This window comes from Rhododendron vialii, chromosome 3a (assembly GCF_030253575.1).
Source record: "Rhododendron vialii isolate Sample 1 chromosome 3a, ASM3025357v1".
NCBI classification, from domain to species: Eukaryota; Viridiplantae; Streptophyta; class Magnoliopsida; order Ericales; family Ericaceae; genus Rhododendron; species Rhododendron vialii.
The window spans coordinates 28,557,505-28,572,583 of record NC_080559.1 but is presented as its reverse complement, the minus strand read 5'-3'; the positions used below and the strand labels follow the sequence as shown (position 1 = coordinate 28,572,583).

At 38.2% G+C, this 15,079-nt stretch overlaps 2 protein-coding genes across 2 annotated transcripts; both read right to left on the bottom strand.

The window, feature by feature from the left end:
* Positions 1–4,423: 4,423 nt before the first annotated feature.
* Positions 4,424–4,900, bottom strand: LOC131321315 (uncharacterized). The gene has a single exon (XM_058352311.1). It carries the CDS (start codon positions 4,898–4,900, stop codon positions 4,424–4,426), a length of 477 nt encoding a protein of 158 aa, XP_058208294.1.
* Positions 4,901–6,918: 2,018 nt separating this feature from the next.
* Positions 6,919–13,281, bottom strand: LOC131319612 (kinesin-like protein KIN-10C). The gene is made up of 17 exons (XM_058349961.1): positions 12,915–13,281; positions 12,156–12,315; positions 11,184–11,384; positions 10,878–11,067; positions 10,580–10,785; positions 10,267–10,490; positions 10,092–10,134; positions 9,740–9,841; positions 9,603–9,650; positions 9,470–9,520; positions 9,206–9,293; positions 8,727–9,124; positions 8,584–8,630; positions 8,039–8,060; positions 7,885–7,953; positions 7,719–7,757; positions 6,919–7,189 (listed from the first exon to the last, which is right to left on the bottom strand). Exons 1-17 carry the CDS (start codon positions 13,127–13,129, stop codon positions 7,145–7,147), a joined length of 2,148 nt encoding a protein of 715 aa, XP_058205944.1. The 5' UTR covers positions 13,130–13,281; the 3' UTR covers positions 6,919–7,144.
* Positions 13,282–15,079: the final 1,798 nt, after the last annotated feature.

Genomic DNA, 15,079 nt, shown 5'->3' with positions numbered 1-15,079 from the left:
GTAGTTATAAGCATAAATACTATAAAATATAAATAGGTTTAATGTGGCATGTGAGCCACATAAATAAATTCCAACAATCATTTCTAGAGAGAGAGAGAGAAAGAAAGAGAGAGAGAGAGAGAGGATAATGAGCATATCCTCGTCAGGGTGAACAAAACAGAGTTGAAAAACAAAATTGCTCTCATTTTCCTACCAGGATCTTCTTGGAAAGTTTCTTGGTTGGTCCAGGGTTCCGTAATGCTCTAGAATAGACTCATGTATCACAATCTAGGATGCTTTGAAATATTTCTAGCTTTTTCAAAAGTCTCTATCTCTTATGTTTCTTACATATTCTAGAATGTCATTGAACTTTCTTCCAAATTCTGAACTCAAAAAATCTCCAAATTACCCCATACCTGAAATTTTTGGGGCCCTAGGCGAGTTTTTATAATGGCGCCTCAAAATGTTTTATTAATTGTTTGCTATGAGAACCAAAATTACTTTGTGGTAATGGAAATTCCTTGTAACAAATGAAGTTCCCTTTGGCTGTCAGATCGAGTCTTACTGCCAGTAAATTGTCAACACTTTAATTTGGTACGAGTAAAACTATGGTGGGGGAGAGAAAGAGTCAAACACGCAACCTACATGCTCACACATCATACCGCTAGACCAAGTTATCCTAATTACAAATTACTCACATAATTAATACTAGAGGCTAAGGCATATGCGATACGATTGCAAGTCGAACTTTGTGAAAATATGCAAAATAGCTTCTCGCTTATTGTTCGATCCAAACTTTTCAAAATTCGACTTGCACACACAAGTACAAGATCACCAGTAGGCATGGATTGGAGGACTGTTGCGTGGAGACTATCGGTTCCAACCAAGGTAAGCCACTTCATTTGGCCATTTTTGCAAAATGCTTTGGCTGTACTTGCTAATCTTTATCGGAGAAATATTGATGTTAATCCTACATGTCCCCTTTGTTGGGAGGGAGCAGAAACTGTTGATGTGATGGAAATAAATGTGGATGGTGCCTTGGATATTCCTAATACTAATATGGGTGGATTTGGATTGTTGCAAGGATACAGTTGGTAACATTCTTGGGACTGCTATGGAATCTTTCAACGGGTCCTTTTCTCCCTGGATTATTGAAGCTATATGGGTTTTCGGGGTGTTCTGGAAACAGTCTTTAAGTGGAATTATTCTCAGGTTATCATTGAAGGGGATGCCCTGCATATAGTTCAAGCTCTCGACCGGTCAAAGACATATGCAGATTGTGACTCCATCATTTTGGATTGTCTTCAACTTGTTTCATTATTCTCTTCTTGCTCGTTTTCCCATGTTTGTTTTCCCATGTAAAACGTGATTGCAATAGGGTAGCCCATGGTGTAGCTAAGTGTTCCCTGTCAAAAGTTAGAGGAGTAAGTTGCCCATCCTCACATCAATAAAACTTCTTCTAGTGGCAAAAAAAAAAAAAAGAAGTTTTCCTAACTACAAATTACTCGACATAATTAATACTAGAGGCTGAGACACGCAATATAAGTGATAGTCAAATTTCGTGAAAATATGCAAAATAGCTTCTCACTTATTGTTTGATCCAATTTTTTTAGAATTCGACTTGGACATATATCGCGTGTGCCTCGGATTCTGGTTAAGATTCTTAAGTTAAACTCCGAAGGAAAAAAATTCTGGAATTAATTGCTAATTACTACTTACAAAATAGCATCTCTTTATTTCTTGGCCTAAGTGGTTGGCACGGGGTCAAAGTCCGAGACAATCCATACGGGCTTTCCTTCGATTTTAATTGGCTTACGATAATGGATGGTGGATTAGTCTCCAGGAATTAATCGAGCTAGGAGCAAGCTGACACAGACACTCTAAATTATAAAAGAGAAAAACATTTTTACTGCTAATTGTTCAAATAGGTTTGTAGCCAAAAAGTAAAGTAGAATATCAATGAAAAATTGAACAATCAAATTTCCTTAAAAAGATAAAATCAATGTCTTCTACCACGTCCAACAGGTGGAAGACTTAAAAAAAATAATAACTCACTTGTTAAGACTTAAGATGCAGTTATGCGGTGCCCCATTCAACTGTTGCGTACTTTTGTCTCTATCCAACAAGCATTTGCCGCTACTACGTCTTCGCCTTCGCCTCGCACTTCAATTCCGATGGAGAAAGCCTTGTTCACATGCATAAAAGACAAACAAAGCACAAAAATGAAAACAGAGTACAACAGTTTTTGTTTTTTTTTTTTCATTTGGTAGTTTACAATTAGGCAAACCCATTAATCGGGTGAGAGAGAGAGAGAGAGAGAGAGAGAGAGAGAGAGAGAGAGAATTGTGTAAGCTTTTTTTTTTTTTAACACAAATGCACCCATGAATAACGTACTCCAATGTTAGAGAGACTTACATAGGAATTGAGTTTTGGAATCATACCTGCGTTGGTGTAGTTGTGGGTGGGCATTGTCTACATGAGTGAGAGTTAGCGGATATTAATAGATTTTTAGGTTATCTATAGTTCTGAATCCCAAACACTCACTACAGGGTTCGAACCCTGGCCTCCCACATGGGAGGACAGAAGTTACCAACTGGGAAATGAGCCCATTGGTGAGTTAATTTGGAACATGCTCGTTCAGAAGGTGTTTTAAAGCTCGCGACCACACGCATTGCGTAACTAAGCTCCTGCCATCACATTTCTCATGTCATCTCCAACGGGATGGTGGGGGAGAGAAAGAGTCAAACGAGCAACCTATAGGGTAGAGTGCTCACACACCTTACTGCTAGACCAAGTTATCCTAACTACAGATTACTCGACATAATTAATATATATCAGATTTTTCTATTTCGGAAGCCCTATTATTGGGCCAAAAATTGAAGGCCCTAGGTGGCGCTCTGGTGGGCCTGCTCCCAACGCAATCGTCTACCTTTAAGATCTTATCAGCTAATCATCCATGGAAAGAAAATACGACACTTTTTCTTTGGTTGAGAGGGATAATTGAAAATTGTACAATTTATTATGGGTGATGCAACGAAAGGGGGACCATTAACATAGTAATGTATTGACCTCGGGGTTTGACCCAATTGTCGTGCCCTCCTTAGTCCTTTAGAGCATCCTTCTGTATATAGACAGGATGTTGACTTTCGTAGTAATCTAACAAATACTAATATGCTAACATTCTGTCGTTTGGTGACGCAAACATAGCTGCTTCTATTTGTTCTTAAAACTTGCAACGCAAAGCCATGGCTTTGCTTTGCAGTCAACAATGGAGCGAACGAACCCGGCCAGATTGGTACTGGGGTCCGGAAATTGACGGAAATTTTCACCTAATTAATAATTTAATACAGTACTACAAACAAAGTTTTCCTGCTCATTTTTGCGAAGTTCAATCTTGAGAGGAAATATTAAAGTGCAAGCCTTAATTTATTCATAACAAAATGATATTAATTTCATTTGATCCCCCAGAAATGACTAATGAATTGGTGTTGTCGAAATATTGCAACTCAACTCAGCTATGTTGCTGGTCTTTATATTTTGTTAGCATTGTAATTCCGAATCAAAATTTATGTAAATCCAACGCAAACAATAAAATTGTGTACTGCCTAATCTCGTCAATGTAGTGTCAGTGGTGAGCGGATTGAGGTCATGAAATATACATCTCCAAGATCGAGCGAGACTACATGTACTTCGTTGGGGCCGGATCCTGTCCAGTCTTTACCCTGTTTAAAAGTGTCTTGGACGGTCCAGATTTATTCAAGTAAATTTTTATTACAAAATATCCAAAACACCCCAGACGGAAGCATGTCCTTGTGGGAAGGATCAGGAGTGTAGTGCATTTGGAAGCTCTTGTCCTCCAAGCTAGAGATACCCATGTCTCCGGGCCCGAAAGGCTCATATAACACAATATCGGTAAAATCATCCGTGTAGTAAATTGAATTGGGTCGACCACCAGGGAGCTGAGATGCCACCAGAGAAAAGGGAAGAACAGAGAATCACCACCAATGCTTTCGATCTCAACCCATATTGGACGAGGTTGCCTGTCTGAACGATTCAATTTGCAAATTTTGAAATTACACGTCACAAACTGGCACGGATCATCCTTCTCTTCAAGAAAGCGTTCAACAACTCTCCATACAACGACTCCACCTTCTCTTCAAGAAAGCGTTCAACAACTCTCCATACAACGACTCCACGAGATAGCATTTACAAGTTTCTTTTGATTTGTCAGGCTCCATAACAGCCTCCAATTCAACAGTGTGATGAACACCGGAATAAGATTTGATTCTTGTCAATCCATGCCATAAATCTATGGCATGAAATTGAGATTCGTAATATATAACATTGGAGGCTAAACGCAATTGCCCTTTACTAACGTAAGTCCAAGCTTTGTCGCCGGATTTGAAGACGAAACTCCCCATAAATAGCAGCTACTTTCTTGACATCATATTCGTAGCCGGTAAATCCCAGTCCATATCAACTTCAATAAGTGGGGTAGGGTAATAGAGAAAACACGGGAAAAGGGATTGATGATGGTAACAGCGTAGTTTTCGTCCACAGTGGCCAACCATCCATGGGAAGAACCACAACACCTCTTTGCGCAAGGGAAAGGTAATTCATAATCATACAACTTACCGAGGGTAATACCGTAAAGACTGCGTTTTTCTTGTCCTTCGCCGTCGCTGTTGTTGTCTTTGGGATGGGAAGAGGGAACCATCAACATAGGGATCTGTTTGTGTGCTACGTCTCGCTGTTGCTGCTTCTTTTGATGGTTGAAGGTCGCAGCGTCGAACCAGGGTTTGCAGACGGCGGCAAAACGGATGAAATCGGGGAGATCAATCCAGTACTTCTCCATGATCGAATCCAGAAGGTGCGCCGGCAGTGAAGCAAAATCTGACGAATCCGGAGAGATGTGGGCCATCGTTTGATCAAGAACAACCACAGTTGTGTGACTGAAGTATTTGGACGTGGAAACTGAAAGGCGGCTGCACGTTGACATATTTATATATATGGGGCCGGATCCGCTAACAACAATTTTGACACCAATTTTGCACTTTTTTTTTTTGTAAAAGTCCCACCAAATAATCTTATTTGGAGCTGTTCAATACGTTTAAAACATGTTTTTAAAAGCTCCCGAAAAAAATCTGCTCATAATAAATCGGCAAGGCCTTGTTCGGCTCCGATCATCTGCTCGGACTTTAAAAACAAAAGGTGTCAAAATTAGTGTTAGCGGATCCATCCCTTCACACATATATATATATATATATATATATATATATATATGTGTGTGTATATATATACACAGTTATTTTCAAATAAGGAGGTCCTTATTTTAGTTAAAACAAGGACCTCCCCATTTCTCCTATTTTCCGATTGAATTTCGATGATCCGAGCCGCTCAATGTGTTCAGAACGTGATTTTAAGGGTACCCGCATGAAATCGGCAAAAGAAATGACCGAGAAGGGCTTGATTTGAGCAGTTTTTATTTGAACCGTTTGATAAAAACATAACAAAAACTGCTCGGATGAAGCCCTTCCCGATTTTTTTTTTTTTGCTGATTTCTCGCAGGTACCCTTAAAATCACGTTCTGAATACATTGAGCGGCTCGGATCATCAAAATTTGATCGGGAAAGGGAGGTCCTTATTTTATTAAAATAAAGTGGTCCTTAGGAGAAGGGGACTCTATATATATATATATGTATATATATATATATATATATATATATATGTATATATATATATATATATGGAAAAAAATATTCGAAGCATATGCAGGGCAAAATTTCCAGTTCAGTTTTTTCTCCTCCAGTCCAGTCCAGTTTTAGGCCTTTTGTGGGTCTTTTTCAGGCCCACAACAATAATCGGACATATCAAATGGGGTCTACAGAATAAGGCCTCATTCCGATATGATTCTTATTTTTAGTTTTACAAGATAGATTGTTAAATACATTACTTTGATTCAAAAAATAACTACTTATTTTCTTTAGGGAAACAGAACCTAATTAGAACTAGGAAGCAGAAAGCGCAGAAGACGCAACGTGAGGTACTGAGGCACATTTGTTGGCCTTGGCGAGCACTAAAGGTGAACACACACACACCCCAGTACAAGCACTAGAGTTCAAGATTTTAGCGAAATTATACAATAGTCCGGGAGTACCGCCACGTGGTACTTCGGGCCACTTCGCAACCACATGTTCTTGTGGGATCCATGCATGTAGATTTTATAAGTATGCTAGTACCAAAGATGCAAGTGTTGCTTCGTTACAGTGTCCAACAACTTCGAATGTTTTCGCAGCTTCAGTGAAATAAACTTCTTGAATAGTTTGAGTTTCTTCATAATACTCTTATTAGACACAGAGGCTGTCATTCTTCGTGGTTCCTGTAAGGATAATTTTTCATCCCACCACCAGAGATTTCATAATGTAAGATTTTTTGGGGGGGTCGTTGCGATGTAAACTTTAAAAGTAATTATCTTTTTGGTGGGGAGGAGGATAGAGATGATCTAAGGTATCTAAGTAATGAATTCTTGCACTATCCTTTGCTTCAAAATTGGGCTGACCCCTATCAAGCGTGCAATTCATGTGAGATCTATTTTCTCTGTAGCGCGGGCGATTTGGCATTGCTAGATGAGATTCAAATTAAAATTTGAAATTTATTTCATCAGCATATCACAGGCTGATGCTGGAATGGACGATTAAAATTTGTCTGTGTTCTTGCGAAAACACATTCTATTTAACTGCCAAAGAGTCGATATAGCAGGTAACAAAGAGAGTTCAAACTCCATCAAACCAGATGTTCAGCAATTCATGAGAGTGTTACTATATTTGGGCATAATTACAAGAGAAATACAACCCCCTCTGCAGCAAGTAGAAGTTCCAAAAAACAAGATTAATCCTCTCCATAGTGCCACTATTGTGATTGTATTAACCAAATGCACGATAACAATAAATTTCGCAATGTCACTCCAGTGAATTTCAGTTCACAAACCATAATTGCAAGGCACGAAATGCCAAATCAAAGATCAAAATAACTCCGAAAAAGAAGAGGTTCATTATTCTCACGCATCGAAAGGTCAAATGACACGAAAAGGAGATCTGCACTCAGAGATCCATGGCAACATAATGTTGCCAATATCAATGGCAATCACTGTACCCAATTTACAGCCCTAACTAAAGAGTTCACCTGCAACGTTTTTCATCATGCCTTTGATCTGTGAAACACCAACAAAAAGAAATCAGAACCTCATCCCAAGAGGGATAATCAAATTCAATGTCAACTAACATTCTGCAAAACAGATTTTAACCATGAGAAAGGATGGTATTCATTCGGATGGACGCTTAATGCTGGGCTTAGTAGATTCTCAAGCCCAAAGACCAAAATATGTTTCCAGCTTGGGGCGTATATGCCGGACCAAAGTACAAAAATCCCACTTTTTTGGTAAACAAACAACCAACGGAAGAAACAACTTAAAAGCCGTGAACCAAACACAAAATGGGCTTTTCTTTCTTTTTTCTTTTTCAGTTGATTTAGCCAAAAGGCAAAAAGCTAGCTTTTAAACCCCAAGCCAAACTGGGCCTAAGATTTTATACAGAATATTGTAGAAGCTGTTTCAAATACTTACTAGTTACTACCAAGGGAAAAAGTAAAAGAATGGCAAAATCAAAGCTCGAACAATGTCGATATTAGATATCTTGAAAGACAAGATAACGAATATAAGCTATAATGAGATCAATAAAAACCTGCTTTGCTGAAAGGCCGATGTCTTTCAAATCATCAAGCTGCAATGCCAAATAAAAGCCACATCAGTTGCCAGATAAGTAAACCAAACATAGCTTCATGAAATGGTGGTAAGAGCATTCACTCTAAGCTCCAAAAAAATTATTTGTACTATAGAACATAACTTACATTCTTGAATGGTTCAGGAGACTCTTCCCGAAGTTCAAGAATATAGCTGGCTCTTTTTTCTCCAATTCCCTACAAAAACACAAAGGAAAGATTTGTATTATATAGTGAAACAGGGGAACTATATCATAGAAAGACCTACACAAGTGGTGCTTACCCGTATTCCTTTCAACTCTTCCCTGTTTTTCAAAAGAAGAGAAAATTAGTTCCAGTTCATCAAGAAGGGAAAAATGTGCATATCTTTACTATTATGAAAATATAATTCTGCGACTTTGCCTTCTAATCAATTATACAACTCCACCATACTTTATCGCTGAAAGTATAACTTGCAACATCTTTCCATCAATCAATATGCCAAATAAGAATTCCACACTTACCAAGGCAGTTCTGCAGTTTATATAAAGCATTACCTATTCTGCATTGATTGCTTTGAATACTTATTCCTTGACAAAAAAACCACCCACCCACACAGAGCTGGGTGCTTTAATATTGATGCATTTTGTGTGTGTCTTTCATAGTTTGACAAGACACCAAAAATCAATAGGAAGGGGAACGCAAAAGGTTCCAATTCTTGAAAGTTATCACATTTAGGCATCACCGAGGACAAATAATAAACATAAATAAATGAATTACCATATTCGTATTCAACATAAGTAGTTCTGAACAGCTAAACAAAAAAAAAATACTGAAGTATTTGCTCACTTGCTAGCTGAATTTAGAAACCGGAGATAATCATGAACAAGGGAATGCTGCAAAAATGAAGATAGAACTTTAATTTCAGATCAAGAAAATCAAGGAACGAAAAGCACAAGAGATTGTATAGGATATGTGGAAGAAAGCTAAACCTTGAATCCAGAGCTTCGTGCGTTGAATGTCCCTGATTGGCAGTTTGCAACCTCCCATTTGTCTTTGGCTGTTAAAGCATTTTGAGTAACTGGGGTTTTTGGTTCTACAATATCAGTGTAGACCACTAGGTCACGAGATGAAGTATCGGTTGCAACCTCCCTTTTATCTTTGGCTGTTATAGCATGTTGAGTAACTGGGGTTTTTGGTTCCACAATATCAGTGGAGACCACTAGTCCACGGGATGAAGTATCGGTCTCGTTTGGTATCTTCATCTGTATTGGAGTTGCAGAATATAAAGACTTCAAGTTGTTTGTTAGGTCTCGCAATCTTGCACTTAGCGGCGGAGATTCATCTTTGTTTATCAACAAAATTTTGTTCTCCTTGTCCATGTTATCACCTATAAATAAATAAAAATGACAAATTATCAAAACCATTTCTACACGCTTGGAGTTGAACTTTATAGTTTGCATTTACCTACCTTCTTCCAAATAAGTCAGAGCCTTCATGTTCCTATCAACATTAGCAGCAACTTCTGAATGCTTGTTCTCACTGCATAGATGTACATCCTGAAAAACCAGTAACCCAAATGAGTGAAAAACTTTGTAATGCACTGGAAGCAGATATACTAAAATTTCCTAAATAGCAAGTAGCAATAGTATCAGTTGGTTTCTTGGCAAAGTTAATAATTGTTGTTAGATTAGATTGTCTTGTTGTTATCAAGAATATTAGGATGATCTATTACCTTTTCTTCTGTAGGTTTGGCATCCCCAAGTGCATTTCGCAAAGAAGATTCCTGCATTCAGGTATGAAATAAGTGCTTTGAAACTCTTTCAAGACCTCATAGACTAGCATGACTAAAGTGAGACCACTAATACCTCATCTGTAGGTAGTGTAGCCGGAAAAGAATCTGAAACGGAATCTTCCTGGAGAGACCCACAATTCAATCACATTATCACAGACTAAAAAATAGATGGAATCAAAACATAAATTTCAAATTGCAGAAGGCACATACCTGTTCTTGAACAGATTCCAGTAAAGAAGGTTCAGTGGCTGATCCAACGTCTGGCAGGAACCTCGACTGCATAGCCGAAGCTACGTTTGCTGGGGCCTTTGCCTACATAATATTTCAATGAAAGCATTGTCATTGGTAACGTTAAACTTCACAACAGGGTTGTGAAAGGCAAACACAAGACTAAAAATAGTTAATTCACCACTAGCAATTCAAACTTATCTAGCATGATGAAAGGATTGAAAGCATATGCAGTAGTCAGGACATGCCTAATGAGACTTTTCCAATGGAGGCAGAAACTGAGTTTTGCATAAGGTATTTTTGGTATATCTATCGAGAGAAGACAAATGATCACCTGCTCAGAAGTCATGAACTGATTTCCCTTATCAAAGAGCTTCCTTCAAGTGGGAAAAAAAATCAAACACGTCAATAATCTGTAAAGAACTATCTCCTTGACTTAATGTCTGTACTCTGTAGCAGAAACAGTAGTTTTTTTTTTTTTTTTGATCCGCGAAACAGTAGTTCAGTACCTTCCCTTTACCAGGCATCTACTGGTTTTTTCAGAAAATTGTGCTCTGGAGCTTGTTGGTTTCTTCGACGTAGCAGAAGCAATCCCAAGTCTACCTTTAGTTACCATTGGTTTAGCTGAAGTTTTAGTTTTCATCGTGGTGTTAGTGAAAACTCGATTGACTCCTTGGAGTGATCTTGAAGCTAAACTTGTTGCGTAGATGGTGTCTTGGCAAGACAACGGGTTCTACATTCAAAATAGTTTAAAACAATTGCAATAAAAAACAAGTTCCACCAATTGGAAGACATCGTAAAGTTAAATATCGACAGCCCTACCAAGCAGATCAACATCAATGCATGATTTCTCCCTCCAAATGAATCTTGCAACATGCGAGTTAATCTGCTTTCCCGGTATGGAACACGATTTTCATTGGCATTTAAGGCATTCACCACATTGAGTAAGGCATACAAAGACTTATTGACTCTACTGCTGTCAAAAAGATTGAGGCTTTCCACACTCTTTCTTCTGGCATCCTCATAACCTAATACGATGGTAAACAATAAGAATCGTACGAAGCATAGACACCATAAATGAAGTTAATTTGGATTTGTTTCAAGTTTAGGACTTCAGAACCTGCTAAATCGACCAAATTTATCTTGCCTAAAAGCTTAGTACTGGAACATCCCTGGGTACATATGATGTGAATTATCAAACCCTTGTGGCTTCTTCTTTGCTTCTCAAATGGTACCTGTTTTGTGGCTCGACGCGAATTACACCCGGCAAAGTATAACTTGTGAAATTCAGGAATGGATTTAACAAAGGCCTGTTAAAGGAAAAGCAAAAGAAGTAAAGTTACGCATATAGGCTAAATCCTAAATGTCAACTCAGCTTTGCAGATCTTCTGTAAATATAAGAACAAAAAGGCACTAAATGACTTGCCTGAGATAGCCCTTTAAGCTTAATTTTCCCCTGGGCATCTTCAAATACTTGAACTTCTGACCTAGTGGGGTCCAGGAGATCATAAACATGGTCCTGAAACACTTCATATAAAGATATAGCAACTGACTTTTGATTGTCCTCGGCCATTGTAAGAACTTCAGCAAATGCTAGTGCTCCCAATCCGTGTTTCTCCTCGGTACCCTTTGGTTGTACAGTGTCAAACAGTAAGCATGGCCACAACATTTGAGCAAAGAAGTACAGATACAGAACAGGACACGAACTCAAAAAAGACAAGCATATACGGACACAGCATTTCTCCAAAACTTGGACGCAGACATGCTAAGGACACATCAACTATGAAATATAGAAAATCCAGAGTTGTATATTAGAAATTCATATTGCAGTCAAATCATTATTTATTTATTTTATTTCTATTAAATTAGGAATAAGAAAAAAGTTGTATTAACATTATCAACATACAAATCAATGGTTATCGTACAGCCACATGATTTTTTACTCTGGACCAACTTTTAAAAACTGCAATTTAGCCTCCTAATGTGTCAATAATCCTACAGTGTTCACAACGTGCCTAATTAAACATATTATACTAACACATCGGACACGTATTTTGGAGAGTTTCGTGTCCATATCTGACGCATATTGGACATGGATATGTGAGGCTGGCAAGGGGTCCGTGCTCATCTAAAAGCAATTGTTATTAGAGGAAGGCGCAACTTAATATTTTAAAGGGCAGCGCAAAGCTCTGCACTTAGCTGCAGACGGACATGAGTCGCTTCGCAATGCTGCCCATACAATACCGACGGATGGAGGTGGTTAGTTCTCCCTACGCTTTCCCCGCGCCAGCAGGGGTCACCTTGAGTATAGGGTGGATGCTGCCCCCATAAAGCCAACATTATTGATAGCTACAAGAGTCAAACTATTAAAAGAAATAAAGTCTATAAACAATCTCACTTGGATTGTGTATGTCTTCCCACTTCCTGTAGCTCCAAATGCAATGATGCCAACGTTTTGGCCATAAAAAACCCTTGAAATCAGTGGCTGTATCTCCCTCGAAAATATCATACTATTATCTTCATTTTGCTCATAGCAATAATCCACCTCATACCCATTTCTGTAAGCAATAAAGTTAACAATTCAATTAACAAAAAAACCTAACTAGCAAGATAGAAAACAAGTAAAGAAAAATTGGAGTCCTCACCAATCACACACTCATTCCCGTTTCATAATCACGAAATGGGAATGATTAAATTCCAACTCAAGAAGAAATCACCACAAATTAATCGAGAATATGTTACTTTAGTACGCCCATCAGCAGAAAATACACTAGACAAAAATGTTAATTCGCCAAATAAATCGAAATCAGGGCTATGAGGGTTTTCCTTTGTTATGATAACTCAGGTGTCCGGGGCCCAATCCCACCGGCCGCATGCAGGGAGCCCATTTAAAGCCGGAGCAAAGTTTTGTATGGACTGACCGCAAAGGAGTTGATAGCATAGAGATTTCGAACATGAGACCTTAGGGAACAAACCCTAAGTCCCAAGCCTTACCACTAGGCCAACCCCTTGGGGTTCTGTGAGGGTTGCCCTCTAACCAAACAAGTGGAAACAAGTGACTTTTTTCCAAAGCTAATTCGATAATTGATACAACAAAACGAAGACTACAACAAAACAAGAAAATACGTGGTCGAACTTTTACCCCCCAAAAAAATACCTGGCCGATTGGTCTCCGAAGGAAACCGTGGTCTTTTCAGCTGAACCATCTTCGTTTGGTTTTCGCACGGAGATCCACGGCGCTGAGTCTCCGTTTAAAGATTCGGTTTCTTGATCTGTGAAACCCCTGATTTTGGCCACGATTCGGACTTTCCGAGACGGGTTTGAGCAGGAACTGGGTTTGACGCGATCTGGGTCTGCCGCCGAGGAAGCCATGGACGGGACAGAGTGAAATTGGAGTGTGATGTGGGGGATGGTAACGGAAAAGAGAAGAGGGAGAGAGAGGAGATATGGGTTTCAGTGACCGTTTTGGTATGTTGCTTTTCAAACTTGATGTATGAGAGTTTGCCGCTCTCTCTCTCTCTCCCCCACCCACCCCAACCCGGGTTGAGTTCATGTCCAATTTTTTAATGGTCCAGTCCGGTTCAATTTTGAATTATTATGAGCATGTTTCGGGCCCAAAACAATAATCGGAATCGTTCATTTTGTAGAGCTCGTTGAATATATCATTCACACCGAAAATTAGCTTGATCGAAAATCAATAGGTACATAAACGAAATAGATTTGTACAAGAAAAAAAAGGTAATTATTAATTTCAACTTAATTTTTGTCATCTCTATTTCCAAGGAAAAATCTGTTTCATCCATATACTTATTGATATTTGATCAAACTAATTTTTGGCATAAATAAAATATTCAACATGCTCTACAAAATGAACGATTTTGATCATTGGCTCACAAAGGCCCAAAACTGAACCGGACTAAACTATTAAAAAACTGGACATAAACTGAACCCACCCCCCTCTCTCTCTCTCCCCGAAGTGTGCGATGTAAGGATTCTGGGAGGGTGTTTTCGTCAATTCATGAGGAGCGGCCTCGAGCTTTCGAATTGTGGGCCCACTAGCTGAGAGCGTTATGAATAGCCCAAGCAGTTCAACGTAAATGGGCTCAACCTTTATTGGGCTTTTTCTTCATCTCAGATCCATACCGTTTGACCGCCTTTTTAAGGTTTGTTTGGAACTCTCAAGAGAGAAGAAGAAGAAGAAAAAGAGAGAGTTTTTGAGTATGAAAAATTGAAAATAGATAAAAGAAAAAATTGATTCTCTTGTTTGATTTCCGATTTGAAATGAGCGAGAGGATGGGACTATAACGGAGTGGTGCAAACTGAGCACTTGAGTGTTTATCCGTTTTCATGTATTGGGTTTGAGCTCGGAAAGCCCCCCTCCCTCACCACTATTATCAAAAAAATTGGAATGGTAAAACTAATTTTTCTTTTATTTTCTTTTTTTCCTTCCAATTTTCTTCTTTGTTGGTATAATTTTCTTCCTTTTTTCCTTCCTTTATTACAATATCATACAGAAATTCTCTCCAACTTATTTACTTTGTTTTCTCTTTCGTTCTCAACTTCCAAACTTAGCTTAGGGTTTGTTTCGAACGTTTATGAAAGAGGAGAAAGAAAGGAAACACAATTATTGTTTCCCTTTTAATTGTTTGGTTCTTTGACAAAACATAAATAAAAAGACGGTCTTGCTATTGTCAGCCCAGTGGGCTGACAATAAGCACACTAAAAGACAAGAAAAACACGTATTTTTGTGTACTTTTTATACCTTTAATACACATTCACACACTCACTATTGTCAGCCCAATGGGCTGATTTTAGAATTTTCCATAAAAAGAAATCCACATTTTTCTACCAAAGATTTTTCATAATTCTGATTTTACAGCTTCTGATGGGTCTAGTTACATCGCGCAATCCATTACTCAAAACCGGATGATCCATTAATCCAACTAGGAGAAGATTATAAATTGATGTTTATTTTTTTTATTTCCACTCTATGCGTGCAAAGTCCCCTCAAAGGATTGTGTCCCCGTACTTCCAACAAAATTGAGAAAGAGAAATGTAAATAAAAGGAAATCCAAAAGATAGAAACGAAAAGCTTTATTTTCTTATATTTTCAATTTTTATTTTATTTACTACTCATATTGCATGTATTTTCTCTCCTTTTTCTTCTCTCTGTTCTACTAACTAAAATAGAGCATTTATTTTTTGAATTAAAAAGTGATGAATTATGAAAGAATGATCTGTCTCATAAAACAAAAAATAAGTACATAAAAAATACGGAGTAAATATATATATTTTTTATCCGCAAATATGGAGTAAGAATCT

Bases quoted from the DNA above. Each gene is read 5' to 3' on its own strand.
- LOC131321315 (XM_058352311.1), bottom strand. From the start codon at position 4,900: ATGGCCCACATCTCTCCGGATTCGTCAGATTTTGCTTCACTGCCGGCG.
- LOC131319612 (XM_058349961.1), bottom strand. From the start codon at position 13,129: ATGGCTTCCTCGGCGGCAGACCCAGATCGCGTCAAACCCAGTTCCTGC. The intron at 11,068-11,183 runs GCAAGTCATTTA...TTCCTTTAACAG, and splicing joins AGCTTAAAGGGCTATCTCAG to GCCTTTGTTAAATCCATTCC. The intron at 9,842-10,091 runs GTGATCATTTGT...AATATTATGTAG, and splicing joins AGTTCATGACTTCTGAGCAG to GCAAAGGCCCCAGCAAACGT.